The sequence below is a fragment of the Lepidochelys kempii genome, chromosome 7 (genome assembly GCF_965140265.1).
Source record: "Lepidochelys kempii isolate rLepKem1 chromosome 7, rLepKem1.hap2, whole genome shotgun sequence".
NCBI lineage: Eukaryota > Metazoa > Chordata > Testudines > Cheloniidae > Lepidochelys > Lepidochelys kempii.
The window spans coordinates 95,033,831-95,049,224 of NC_133262.1; the positions used below are offsets into that span (position 1 = coordinate 95,033,831).

General features: G+C 38.1%; 1 protein-coding gene across 6 annotated transcripts in view; it reads right to left on the reverse strand.

Annotated features, from left to right (window-relative positions):
- The window catches only part of BTAF1 (B-TFIID TATA-box binding protein associated factor 1), a 100,500-nt gene that overhangs the window by 69,160 nt on the left and 15,946 nt on the right, over positions 1–15,394 (reverse strand). For 5 of the 6 annotated variants that reach the window (XM_073353922.1, XM_073353921.1, XM_073353919.1 and 2 more), the window contains exons 5-11: positions 9,450–9,655; positions 9,033–9,169; positions 7,814–7,925; positions 6,912–6,980; positions 3,011–3,100; positions 491–586; positions 221–397 (exon numbers count right to left, since the gene is read on the reverse strand). In XM_073353922.1, coding sequence (XP_073210023.1) covers positions 221–397; positions 491–586; positions 3,011–3,100; positions 6,912–6,980; positions 7,814–7,925; positions 9,033–9,169; positions 9,450–9,655 — 887 coding nt within the window. The remainder of the gene's footprint in view (positions 1–220; positions 398–490; positions 587–3,010; positions 3,101–6,911; positions 6,981–7,813; positions 7,926–9,032; positions 9,170–9,449; positions 9,656–15,394) is intronic. The other variant, XM_073353920.1, reaches the window with a different exon arrangement.

Sequence of the window (15,394 nt, forward strand, 5' to 3'; positions counted from 1 at the left end):
AGGAGGAGGAAGTCACCACAGGATATGGTTTCATTTAAATATGCCATATATTTTAAACATGTGCTTCTTGAAAACAAATGACAGCATCAAATTCATGTATCACCCTCTAGTCTCTTCACTTCTGTTTCTGGAGTTTTACAATAAGTCTCTGTGAAAGGAAATTTTTTGTAGCATTAGCTACTTTGAATAGGAAAAACACAACAAACAGGTGATTGATTACCTGACGAATTGCCAACGCATACTTTATTCCTAGCAGACCGCCATGTCTCACTTCCCATTGATCTTGTGTGAGCAACTTCAGGAGAATATCCACAGTTTTATGAACTCCAGTCTCATTCATATGTTTCAATACTACTCCCAAAGTCTGAGCACAAGTCTCACGTACTGGTGCTACAACCTAGGACATAGTGAATGATGGACATAAATCAAAGCATTTCTACATGAAGTCTGACATGGAAATAGATTAGCAAGTCTAAGAGTTGACACTTACTTCATCTGAAACAAAGTCTCCGAATCTGTCTAATGCAAACACACAAAGGAGTCTAATAACTAAGTCTTCCAGCCATTCCTGATGCTGCTGAGCCATCTGTTAAAGGAAATTAAATACCATTTGCTAAATTAGTTCATAGAAAGATTCTCAAGATTCCTTTTCTTCACCATACTGAGAAGATTGTATCACAGTAGTTAAACTTGTGACTAATTGTGTATCTGCATTACAAGCAGATTTCCCGCCCCAATCACCTAATTCTCCAGTAGTGAAACTAATCCACTGCATGGAGGGGCAGCACAAGGTCACAAGCACCACTTATGCCTTGCACAACTTCTGTGCAGCGGGACTACAAGTGGAGCCACTGTGCAAACGTGCGTGTGCTGAGGAAAGGGTCTCCACATGGACCCCAAATGGGTCACAAAGGCCTGCCACAGCATACATGATGAATCACTGTGGTTCCAATATCTACAACTGGGCATAGGGCAGTCTTGGACTCTCGACCTGGGTTTGGAAAGAGGCTGGCTTCACTTCATCAGTACCTCCGTGCTCTACTCATAGGACACTTGAACATCCAGGCTTTTATGGGACTGAACCATATATGAAGGGTTAAGTGGTCACACCAAAAATTACTTTTCGGGGGTGGAAGAAGAACCAAACAGAATTTAGGAACTTTTCCCTTATCCAAATAAGAGGCGAACTACTTGGAAATTTCTGCCTCACTTTTAGAACAACTGGAAACATCAGCAAAGATGCACTGATTTTAAACTGAACAAATACTACTTGGGCAATACAAGCACACTGCAGATATTAAACAATCTTTTCCTCCTCTGCATTGGTCAAGGTGGGCAAATTGTGACACTATGCAGATGTTAAAAAAGAAAAGCTGTAACAGTTGATATTTTATGCACTCATCTAGTTACTAGGTCCAGTTTTGTTACCATATACCCATCTCTAATGTGTATTAATACTTCTAAATATTATTAAAATTTTAGAAAATCTTAATAAGACTCACAAACACTAAATAATGCCCATTCCTTACTATACAAGTCAGTTACTGAACCTTGTAATAGTTGTTTGAACACATTTACAAACAGAAGTCTAAAATAAACCAAGTATTGTTTTATTCTAGGAAAAGAGATAGAATGAAAGCAACCAATTTCTGCTAAGCCCTGCTCTAGTTAAGGTATCCTCCATCTCTATTTAGACTAAGCACTAAGTTAAGTTCACTCGGATCTAGAGACTGAACACTATACAAATGCTAAAAGACATTACCAAAGCCACCTTCACCTCAAAAGCCCCCTTGAATTATTAGCTCTCCACCACTTCCCCCAAAAGTTATTTTAATATTCATGAAATTTATGTAGTTTTATTTCTATACTTGTTATTTACTTTATTCTTCCCAGTTCTGCCAATGAATTGCAATCTCCATAGGACAAGTGCATTTTCAAACAATAAAAGAACTAAAGGCTATACAATTTAAAATACCTTCAATGGCTAAATATTTAGGTTCATGTTCTCCCATCCTTATTCACAGAGTATTCTGCAAAAAGTTCCAGTGGGGCAAATACATCCTTGCATGGATGCAAAAAGGAGAGATGGCAGCTTGTACCTCTCTGCCCACCTCACTCCTTCATCCCCGGGTAATGGGCTCCCAGTGCTGGGTAGGGCAGCCCAACTTCCATATCTATGGCAATGGCCTCTCTGGGCCACTGCAAAGGTGCAGAATTGCTGGGCTGTAAAAGTATGTCTCTCACATGCGCCCTCACCCCAAGGGAAAAAAACAAGAACAAAAAACCCTGAACATCCTCTACACCATGGGCTCTTACAGACCTGACTACTTTCCACTTGCTCTGCAATTGGGATGAGGCATTTATGCCTTCCTTAAAGTCCCTTTTGCAACAGCCAACTCAAGAGGATTGTACAACAACTATGTGAAGAAGGGTGGCAGAAGTTAGCAGGTATTTCCAAAAAACTTACTATGGGCTACTATATCAATAGCACACTCAAGTGCTCTTTTTAAATAAATGGGGACTGTCTTCTAAATACGTCTTCCTGGTTTAGTAATCCAAAGCAAGCCAATGGCATCAGCTTTCCTATTAGAAAGCATTATACAACTTGCTTTATAATCTAAAAGCCATTTTAGCTAAATTAGGTTTATTAAATTAGCCAAACTATTTTACGCTGCAGAATTTGCCTTGTCATAACTTTGGAACATATTGACTCCGATACTTGCTAATGGCAAAGCTGATTCTTGAAATCCAAGTTTGCACTCAATTGTCAATGCAGAGGCTCTTTGTTCAAGTTTTTGGTTTTTTTTTTAAAAAAGGTGATTTACATTCCGTCATTCGATTACACCTTTTACAGCCACTCCCACACTCCTAAATTGCCTCTATCATCTGTGTATCCCAATTTTAGTATTTGCAGAGAAGAGTTCTACAGGCTGCAAAAGAAGCCACACTTAAATATTGCTTGGTCTCTCTTTCAATAAGCTGATCATCAATCAGAGACTTCTAATTTTACCTCTTCTACAGTACTGTCTCCCATTTTGCCACCACTTTTCCCGTGTGCTTTAAGTATTTCCCTCAGCGCAGTGCCTGCACCATGCCGAACCTAAAACATGCAAGAGGGGGGAAATAAAAACAGACCTATTATTTTTACTATCTACAAATGCTCAGTATCAATTGAAGAAGTCGGAAAATGTTCAAACAATATAAACTGCTTTTCCTTCCAGTAACAAGTTCTGAATGCTTCAGATCTGGTGACATTTTATAACATTTACACATACGTAGGAAGTTTCTGGTCAAAGGTGATGGAAATCAGTAATGAGATTTCCCTGATCTTCCCAAGAAGTCTTCAGCGTTTCTCTAAAGTCTGATTATGGAGAAGGATGTCATTTTTATTAGGTTTTATTTTTTTGTGTTATGAGTGCCAGATAGTTCTCAGTAGAGGTTCCTTCAGAGACATATAGAGTTATTATACCAAAACTCCTTTACTGATGCTGGATGAAGTTTTAGAGAGTGACTGCACAAAATCTTCCTAACCATATCAAGGGATTGCAATATTTCTTAGTAGATTAAGAGCAGCAAGCATGTGGGTTACTTATATGTAATTATGTTTATCCTAAGATATCATTATATAGGACTCAGGCTCTTAGATGACTGCATAATAGTCAAGACAGATCTTCCCTCCACCTCCACAAACATTCCAATCTTAATTATCACTGCCTTAGCATCCACTAGACCTCTCTCAGTCAGTTCCTAAATGCACACGCAGCAATAGCTCCTTTACAAATACCAACTACAAAAAACACAAAAAAGTGAATTTTCTACATGACAGCTATGAGGGCAGACAATCTAAACTTTGAAAAACACCACACCATCCAGCAACCGAACTTCATGGGGTGGTAGATGGGTGAAATAGTGTGTGTGGATATCAAAGAAACAGAATTTTAGGCAAACAATTTTTCCTTCTAAAGTGCAGGAATACCTCTTTGAGTGTAAACATTTGAGGGACATTTCTCAGAGCCAGAAGCAAGCATAGTCAGAAGGAGACATTCTGAAAGTTTTTACTGTTAAACAATGAGGCAGAATACAGAGCCACACAAGTCATCCCTTAGAATAGCAAATTATAGGTGAGAGTTAGGGGCTACCACCAATCTGAAATACAGGCATTAGACATCAAAATCCAGAACCAAAGAATCTTTCATTAACACTAAAACCAAGTATTAGCACCAGTACAGTAGGCTATGTGAGCTCTAAGCATGACCAGTGGTGGAGACAGAGCCATGGATCTAAAAACAACAATATTAATAATAAATAAAATAATAAAAAAGTCCTGCTCCCCAGGGAATCAATTCACTGGTGGTGGCTTGAAACAATCAGTCTTCTAGGTTCTGATGGTCTTCATGATTCTATTAACCAAAGCAAGAACCAATGGAGACCCAAATCCCTCAAAAATGCTCTGAGAACTCAGTATGTGACCATATAAACGATTCACTGTGACTCCATTTGTACATGCATATCAGCTTCCATAGCAGAGTACAAAGTTAAGGAGTTATATCAAACAGCTGTATTAAGGAGCAGAGGTATTAAGATGTAGCTTTCAGGTAAATCAGAATAAAATATTTCCTCAGTGGTCTGGGAAGCCATTCAGCCCTAAATTCTCTGAGGTTACATGAAAGGCAGGGTGAAGAAGTCCTAAGCCTTCCATTTCAATCCTAATGTAGAGATGCTGAATGCACCAAAGTGTATATTTCTATATAGAGCCAAAAGACAAGGTATTGAGGCAGAGACTACACTCACCATTTTTAAATCTATAGTTTCATTACTGAAAATATTTTGAAAGTTATAACCAAGTAATTATTAGGATGTTTTTGTCCCATATACAAATTAGTCTCTCCACGAGAATATATATATATATATATATATATATATATATATATGACATGACAAGACAATCTGGAGTCAACCTCTGGAAAGATCTGCCCACCTTCAAAAAGATATGGAAGTATCGGTGTAGATTTTTCCTCCCCAGCTATATGTCCAAGGAGAAAACACCTGAATAGATTTCAGACAGTCAATTCAGAAAGTGTGTGTGTGTGTGTGTGTGTGTGTGTGTGTGTGTGTGTGTGTGTGTGTGTGTGTGTAGAGAAGAAGAGAAGAGAGAGACTACTGCCTTCCCTTAGGTCTCCTCGGTTCTTTCAGCAATAAGATAAAACACAGGATCACTTCCACCAGCAAACTAGAAGCTACCACAAAACAAAAATGAAGTCCAGTTTTTGCCGACTAGAAAGGGGAACGAAAAATGTATCTTTATATGTACATTTTATAATATTCTACATAGGTGTGATACAAAAACCTAGATTAGATTGCTTATAGGAGTCAGACTGAAAGGTGCATTAGCAGAAAGCTTTAGTTCACCTTTAATATGCCTGGAGGACGTATGAATGGAGATGGCTTTGTAATTTACTAAGTGAAACACCCTGTTTTGAGTTGCTCACTAAAGTAGATGCAGGCTTGTTTCCTCTAGTGCAGTCTACCTCAATGGCTATCTTGAACTGAGGGGACAGACACTGAGGTGGTGGCTTTTTTATTTATTTATTTTATTTTTTTATTACTCTATAGAACAAGGAGAATGTTTGACTTGTAGGAAGTGCAGTCATAGGTAAGTGCATTGTACCACTTTAATCAATATTTTCTCACTAAAATAAAATATAACAAGGTATAGTGATTTTGACTCCAAAAAGGGAGATGCACTCTACTTGAGAGCTCATTAAATGAGAGATTTGTAAGAGGCGTTGGGGGAGGAGAAGAATGCAAGGATTTTCTGCAACTGCATGTTATCCCAAAGGTTAAGTGTCTTGTATGTGGTCAAAACTTTATCTTGCTCTATTTGTCATGCCATTCCACACATTTTGCAGTCTTAGACTCCACACCACCATATAAAACGTATGCAGCATCACACCAATTATTTGCCCTCATGACTATAGGCATGGTTATATAGTAGTGCTGATAAACTCATGTAGCTCTTCCTTTACAAGTCTTGATGTTTAAGGTTTAACAGAATGGTCTTAAAACATACTCTCTGAACTAAGTTATGAAGTCTGTCTGTTACAGAGTGACAAACATCATATTAGTTTTGTTTAAAGTTGTTTGGGGTTTTTTTTGGACCCACAAACAAAGGCTTTTAAAAATTAAATATTGCTGGCAATTTGTTCTCAGTGTGGATGCAGATCCTATGGATTCCAGTGAAGAAAGCCACCACATACTGTTTAATTAGTGTGACATCAATAAATTATGGAAATTCAAAGACATGCAATCCAGATGCTTTTCAAGAGCAGTTGCTCTTGGAACACTCAAAAGATGGACACTAAAAGCTTGTATCTGGGAGCAGGGAGGAAGAGTAAAACCTTATAGGGGATAGATCTGAAAGTCAGATCACATTCAGAATTTGCTTTTTAAAATTGTGTATTACAAAAGATAGTCACTGAACTGTTTAGGTGACTACATACAGAACTTCATTCTTATGAATTAAGACATTACCGAATGCCTCTCCAGAAAGTTGCCCTGGAGTCTGCATTTAGTTATTCTGAGTAAAAACAGATGTTATTTAAAGAAACAAAGCTTACCTAAAAAATATTTAGGCCATCCCACATCAGGGAAAACTAGCACAGACATCTACACCTGTGCCAAGTCCCATTCACTTCAGTGGAACTCAAGGATCCACTATCAGACCTCTGGGCATCTGTGTTGAGTCCTAGTGGAGTAAATGGAACGCAGCACAAGTGCAGAGAACTGCACTTGTAGTCCCTGATGTAGGATCATAGCATAAGCATGAAATGTAAATACAAGTCCCAATTTCTAATGGCATCAATTTCTTATTTGTACAAATTAGATATAAGGTGGCTATGCATAATTCTTACCTCCCAGGATGGGTTAAAGAGATCATTGCATACTTCTTCACAAAAGCTTTCTAAAGGCCATTCATTTGCCTAAAAACAAACAAAAATACCCAATCAACAAGAGAGACTATCTGAAGTTAATGATTAGGGAAATTTAGAGTTCCATGTCAAACAGACATACAAACACAAGATGCATCACCACTAGTTTATCCAATAAATAAAAAAAATTACTTTGACTTTAGTGTTTTCTCCCACTATGGCTTGTCTACACAGCAAGTTAGTTGCACAGCAAGCCAGGGTACACGAGGTCTGTTTTCCCATATGCTATTTCTCACATCCAAATACAGCTACTCTACAATTTTCCAAGCTTCAGTCTCTTTCCATAATTGTGGATTTCTTCAAAAAGTCTTGGTGATACTGTTTAATTCTGCAGTTATAAACTAGAAATTTTAGTCTAAATTAGGTCTGATTAAAAAGGTTCCCTTAATCTTTGTCTCTTATCAGCATTTTCAGAACAAACTATTTATGGGTCACAATGATCTTTTATTACCTTTTACCTGCTCTAGCCTAGCTTTACAATTTAACACCCTAAAGGCACCTAAATTTAAGACTACAACCACCAGCAGTGTTAATCTGCCTACTGAATAAGAAGTCAGATGGTTCTCAAGTGAAGTTCACGGAAGTCACAGACTACCACTAGTCAATTAACAGTGATCTCTCAACCTCACATGCAGCGTCAGAAAAAAACTCTGCTCTTGTAGCTGTAGATGAGTTGTAAGTGAAATTCCCTCCTCTTCTGGTTTTGGTAAATTAATGGTAAAATGAACAGAAGAATTTGGGAGCACAAAGTAGTTTAAAAATAAACAACATTGACCCACATCACCAAGTTATCAATCCCTTAATAAAAAGGGGACATATTGTACCTCTTCTGGTGCATTGTCTACCAAAACTTTTGAGTCAGTGGCAGGCTGGTTGATGACAACATTTGCTATTTTTCTGCGCTTTTCTTCTGGTTCCCCATCAGTGCTATCATTGCTAAAAAGGGAAGTTAAAATATGTCATGTTTGTGAATAGAAACATTATGCATTGTAACAGGAGTAATCACTTCCCTTGAGAATGTCTTGAAAACATTCCTATCAAATTTTTATTTATGTTCATTCTTTACATGACTTCAGTAGCAAAAGGAAGTCTCTCTTCTTAACTAAGCAATATAAGCTTTTGTTAGCTACCAAGTTACATTTAGCTGCTAAATATGTTGGAATGTATTCCTTGTATATAACAGTTACCATGAGCTTTATTATTCAGTGATCTACCTAGTGAGGGATAGGAGACAAGAATACTCAGTGCCACCCCACTTTCCAACCTCTCCCAGCTATTTGAAGAGGGAAATGCAAGATGAAGAATTTTCAAACAATGTCTAGAAGAAACTCATTTTATTATTATTTTTTTTTAATTAACGTAACAGTAGTAGACAATTCCATTGGTACAAATCACTGAGAGGAAAACATACTATAAGTATGTTGGAGAAATAAACACAGATTGAGAAAATTTAGCCTCAACTGATCTTCATAAATCCATGATTTTAATTCAGTACCATCAAGTCCTTAATAACCACCATGAATGTCAGATGTAATATATTACATTATATACAGAAAGGTTCCCAGATAAAGGTTAACTAGAGACCTGGATTCATTGTGGTTATTAAAGTAAAGCACAAAACAACAAAATTCTTATAACTAATGTTTTACTGTTAGGGCTATTGGCAGTGACCACTTGAAAGACGGTTATGTTTCACTGGAGAGATTCATCACAATTCTAGGATGGTTAGAAAGGTACCTGACTTCTAGCCTGTTTTTCTATATGGCAACTGAATTTATGATTAAGGTTGCCGTTTATCCTATCCTATCCCTGTTGCTACTGTATTCTGACAGAAACTGCCTTTTGAGGACAACAGTACATCTATATTATGCAGCAATAAAGAATGGTGTATGAATAGTTTATATATTTACTGGAATTATTGAAAGGTGGAACCAAGATTCATTGAAGAGTTCTCAGACCCAAGCCAGAATGGGAATTTCTGAGCTGGCCCGATAACCTACTATGTTACCAGAAAAACAAACAAGAAAGCAATTGCTACAGTACCTTTTCTCATTAGTCTCTACTGCATCCCTGGATCTTTGCTTTGCAAATAGCTTAGCCATCCTTTTAGCTTTATTCTTTTGTCTACTGCTCATACCAGCTCGAAATTCTGAATCAATCAACTCAGCAGCCTGAAGAGTCTAAAAAAATAAGAATCCATTCAATGTCAATCCTGCCTGTATCTAAAGTTCACCCCTCCCCCACCCCAAGGGCAAACAAAAACCACCCTCTTGTTCTCACTTCCTCATAGCACCCATGTTACTTGAAACCCAGAGCAGTAGTTTGGCACTGTACTAAATGTGATTAATGTGCAACGTATGAAATTTAAGTGTTCGAAAGACAGAGCAAAATTATAAGTCCAACTTAGTATTTAAAATGTAATGATTTACAATGGCAGAAGCACAAATGAAGCAAACCCACTGTATTATTCCTTGCAGTCAAACAGCCCGAGGTTTTACCTACAGGTTGTTTGTTTACAAGTGAAGCTGAAGTAGGAGTATAGTCCAAATCCTCATCATTGAACAGGTCTTCAGTGTTCATTCCAATTGCAGCTCCCATATCAAGTCCAAGTTTCTTTTGTAACAGTTTCCTTTGTCGTGCTATCCTCTCTTTAGGATCAACTTCACCTAAAAAAGGTCAGCTTTTATACTTCATTTCAAAACACAAATGTCCAATAGATTTACTGCTGAAGACTTGATAAAAATTACAGTAAAACTAAAATATTCTAATTTATGAGAACAAAACAGAGATCAACTGTACTTTTTTACTTATATATATACACACACACACACAAAAATTCCACAGAAACTTTAAAGCTTTGTAAAATTTCTTTTAACCCAAAACATACTGACCCTTATAAAGATCTGTTTTTGTAACCATATAGCTACCTAATTAAAGTGGCATTAGCTTTCACTAGAAAAGTTCTGGAATACTTTTGAACAGCTTCCATGAGACTCACTGAACTGCATTATATGCATGGGATTTTAAAATATTTATTTTGCACATGCACCTATTTTTATGGAAAGAGTTTTCCCCAAAGAGAAACAAAAAGGCCTGACAAAAATGCAGAGAATGAGACATTTCTAATATCCTTGAGTTAAGATGACTCAGAGACCCATACATAGTATGTGAACATCTTTACTTCCCTGTTGGAAGCCCGAAAGCCAAGTTTCTCTGGATAGTTTAAAAATACCTAACAAAAACAAAAAAACCCCAACCACTGTATCCAAGCCTCTTCTATACTAGTTCCCCCCAAACTAATGTCTTCTGATGGAGAGCTGGATTCTGTAGGAGGGGAAAGATGGTTTTATGGTTGGGTTTGGAACTGGGGTCTGCTCAGAATCTAGTCTCAGTTTTGCCACAAACTTCATGTGTTAAGTTGTGCAAGTCTCATCTGTAAAGTGAGGATAATGGTATTTGCCTACCTCTCAAGAAACTTGCAAAGCTTAATTAAAGCTTGTGAAGTGCTTAGCAACTAGATATCAGGACAGTTAGGCACTTCAAGATTACATACAAATGAAAGGATTTCAATTAATTGAACAAGGCCACAAGCTACATATAAGCCTAGAAATCTAGTGGGTAAACTTTGCTCATTCTAGGAATTTGTAGATACAGGATACGGAAACCAATCTGAAGTGGTGTCATCTACCTTTGGTTTTTGCCACTGCTGCCCTCACAACTAGGGATGGACAAGTGCCAGCTGAAGACAGTAAGCAGAAAGGAAGTGACTTATCAAGTGCTGAGATCAGGCTCTACACACCCTTTCAATGTCAATTTAACACTGAGTCAGGTGGCTCATATTGCCAGGACCTTTGGGGAAATTATATCGATGCCCATAATCCTGTAAATTCATACATTTAAACATATGATTACAAAAGCCAACAAAATAAAAAGAGAAAGTCAAACAGCTGCCACTACCTAGAATAGTCCATTTTCCTTGTCCTGAACCATCTTGAAGGCATACAGTGACTCTGCCAAGACTACAGACCCATTATTTATGTTTGTCCAACAAGAGCATAACGTTTGATGTACTTTTACACATTAATTCACAGAATATTTTCATAACATAGAATCACAGCAGAGTAGGACTGGAAGGGACCTTGAAAATTCATTTAGTCCAGTCCCTTGCACTCAAGGCAGGACTATGTATTAACTAGACTATTTCTGACAGGTGTTTGTCTAACCTGTTCTTAAAAACCTCCAATGATGGAGATTCTACAACCTCCCTAGGAAATTTGTTCCAGTGCTTAACTACCCTCAGTTAGGGAGTTTTTCCTTAATGTCCAACCTTAACCCCCCTTGCTGCAATTTAAGCCCATTGTTTCTTGTCCTATCCTCAGAGGTTAACAAAACCATTTGCCATCCTCCTCTTTGTAACAACCTTTTAAGTACTTGAAAACTGTTATGTCCCCGCCCCCCAGTCTTCTCTTTTCTAGATTAAAGAGACCCAATTTTTTTCAGTCTTTCCACACAGGTGATTTTTCTCGCCCTTTAATCTTTTTTGTTGCTCCCCTCTGGAATAACTCCAATTTGGACACATCTTTCCTGAAATGTGGCACCCAGAAATGTACACAATACTCCAGCTGAGACCTTATCAGCATGGAGCAGAGTGGAAGCATTACTTCTCATGTCTTGCTTACAACACTCCTGTTAGTACATCCAGGAATTATGTTTGCTTTTTTTTTTTTGCAACAGCATTACAATGCTGATTCATTTAGTCTGATCTGATCCACTATAACCCCCAGATCCCGTTCTGCAGTACTCCCCCTAGGCAGTCATTTCTTATTTTGCATGTGTACAACTGATTGTTCCTTCCTAAGTGGAGTACTTTGCATTTGTCCTTATTGAATTTCATCCTGTTTACTTCAGACCATTTCTTCAGTTTGTCCAGATCATTTTGAATTGTAATCATATCCTCCAAAGCACTTGCAGCCCCTCCCAGCTTGGTATTGGCTGCAAGCTTCATAAGTGTACTCTCTAGGCCATTATCTAAATCATGTATGAAGATATTGAACAGAACCAATCCTTGGTTTATGTTGTAGATAAACATAGCAGATAGCTGAGAACCCTATGTAAATTAATCCACGAAAAAGGAAAAAAACAACCCATCAGATTCACAGCTACAATTCACTTTCATTTGCAAGATTAACAACATTCACCATATACTGTACATAATTTTCTCATTAAAATGGGTGCTCAATTACTTCAAAACAACTCATTCAGACACGTATATTTTTCTAAGAATGGGTACTCTGTAAATACCTGACATCTATTTTTTAGAAATCATTGTTTAATAGAGGGAATAAAGAGGCATATTTTATCAGAAATCCAGATGCTCTATAAATTTCTTACGAGCCTAAGATCAATGAAGATCAGACAAACAGACACAATGAGGAAGCAGCAAAGTTGATGGATAGGTTACTGGCCTAGAAATGAGGAGTCCTGGGTTCTATATCCAGCTCAACCACACTGACTTGCTGTGTGACCAGGACAGGATAGATCTGCACTAACGGGAAGAATCAGGGTTGTGCGGTGAATTAGGGTATTGTCTGTAGGACCCACTCCACCCCATCTCACTTGGAGAAAGGTGTATAGATAATGAGGCAAGGAACTGCAAGGAGAGAGGGGATGTTCTTATGCTTGAAGAAGGGGAATGCTACCCTAGAGAACTGGATGTTATGCTTCTCTCTGACACAGAATTCCTAGAAAATGCTGGACAAGTCATTGAAGCCAAATGTTTCACAAGTGGATACTAATTGTTTCTTCCTTATTTTCCTGAAAGTCCAACCTGAGGCCCAGAGTCTGACTTGCAAAGTATTGAGCACTTGCAAAGAGAAAGCAACATCAATGAAAGCTATGCTTTAAAGTGCTGTAAAGATGCTCAGCTTTCTGAAAAATTAGGTCCTTGGCATCTCAAGTTGGTCACCCAATATTACTGGATACTTGACAATTTTGGCCTTAATCTCTGGCCATTTGTAAAAAGTGGATAATTACTCAGATGCTAAAGTGATAAGCACCATAAAAGCTGTCCTGAAGAAGTTAATAATTCTTTATTCAGTGCAGGGTTTGGAAGGCATGTAGCAAAACAAGGCTGGGGTCACACACTGAAGGAGTATAAAAAGAAACAGTGGACAGCTGCTCATTCAGTGAGTACTCTCTCTCCTGTACATTGAATGAAGTCGAGGACCTGGGGAAAAAGTACTAAGTGATCATGTAGATAAAAACTTTATAATACTGCATATGCACAAAGGGGTCAAATTAAGTGTGCATAAGCAACTTTAATTCTGGTATTTCATAACTTTTGAGTGCTTGACTTCTCAGGCTTAATAATGTTCTTTTAACATAGTATTTTATATGAATTGTTCATGTAGATTGAAAAGAAAGAGTGCACTTATCAGAAAATTGGTTTGTCATTTTAATTTAATATAGCACATGCTGCAAATGAAGCCTTTGGACATAATCTTACCAAGATGAAAGTAGTGTGACAAAGCTCTATCCTTGCCTCTGTGGGTCCAGCGTTTCCTGGCGGATTTTGCTAGCCTCAGAGGTTCACTGTGACCCTCCACGTAACCCTTCTCTCTCTCTCTCTAGAGACAAGGGTCACAGTCTACTGAGCCATTTTCATCATAAGCAAGTGAGGGAGGGGAGGAGAAGTTATCCTTCCTTGCACAGTCTCTGTTGTCTCCTGGCCTCAGTGACTAATCAGGGGGCAAACGTGGGGGGGAGCCCGGGGCCACCCTCTACTCTGGGCTCCAGCCCAGGGACCCTCATAGCATCAGCTATGGTAGCTGACCTTTTAGAAACATGACATGTACAATTCCCTGGGCTACTTCCCCCACAGCAGCCCTCAGTTCCTCAAGCTACACTTCACCCTTACCTCAGGGCCTCCTTCCTTGTGCCGGATATGGTGTGTACTACTCAGTCTCTCCAACAGCACAACTTCCTCCCACAGCTCCTGACCTGCACACCCACCTGACTAACTGGGAGGCTTTTAACTAGTTTCAGCCAGCCCCTGATTGGCTTCAGGTGTCCCAATCAACCTAGCCTTCTCCCTGCCTTCTGGAAAGTTCTTAATTGGCCCCAGGTGTCTTAATTGACCGGGAGCAGCTGCCTGGTACCAGGGGTTTGTTTAGCCTGGAGCTAATATATCTATAGCCATCTGGCCTTGCCCCATCACAGTAGCTATAGGTTCTGGCGTAACAGTCCCTGAACAGCTGGAAGAATGGTAAATTTACATAGGAAAGGAAAGACACTGTCATCACCCTGCAACTAGGAGAAAGCAGGAGATTTTAAATTTTGCCTCTATGAAGAATTCTGTAAAAACCTGCCATGACAAGTTGGGGTGGTCAGATTTCCTTTTCTTATTTTTACATAGAGCTAGTGGTTCACATTTCAGGAGTAATATTTCCTCTGACACAATCTAATCAGATATTTAGGACCTGAATTTCTAAGCAGAAAGTATCTAAACTTGGAACAATTTTGCAGAAAGTTAGTGCACACATTTACCACTACTGTGCATGCAAATAAGTCTGTATACACAAATATGTACACTTCATTTGTTCATCCAACTGTGGTAACTCTGCATATTTACTGGGCATGCAGGTGCACACACCCGTGTGCCTACAGTTTTGAAACCGTTATACATCCTTACTTACCAAATTAGAAGACTTTATTTCATAAAGGGTATTTTGTTTACTAACAGGAATTGAAAGAGACTAAAAGGTCATTATTTGTCTACTCCAGATACCAAATTGCAAAAGAAGCAAAAATATTGATTTCACATTCTAATTGATTTCTGGAAGTAAACAAAAGTGCCTTTTGTATGAAGATTTAAGCTTAAGATAGAAGCAATTACTCTGTTGAGTACTACACTTAATGTAACAAGGAACAACAACATTATGTGACACCCATCATGCAGCACCCATAAAGGAAACTTAATTCGGAGAAAATAAATTGTGTGATTTCTGGTTCTGAGGAATATTAGTATGCAGAATAATTTTGTTTGCAATTTAAATGTGTTAGCTAAAGCAGTGTAAGTTTTAAAACATACACACTTAAAACCAAAAATACAGATACTATGTAACTGATAAATTCTGAGAATCTACCTGTTAAGTAGAGACAGGAAGTGATTTACCCGAAGTTTCCAAACTTTGGTGACTAAAGTTAGGCACCTAAAATCCATCTACTATGTCATCCTACTTTAGGCACCCAAAAGTTTGGAAAGTTTTACCATAATTCCTTCTGCTGGTACCAAATATTACGAGTAAGAATGTTTAAAAAAAATAAATAATAATAATAATTAATAATAAAAATCCATTATAAATCTCCTGCACCCTATTTTCTAATACTTATGTGAAACTGTAGTA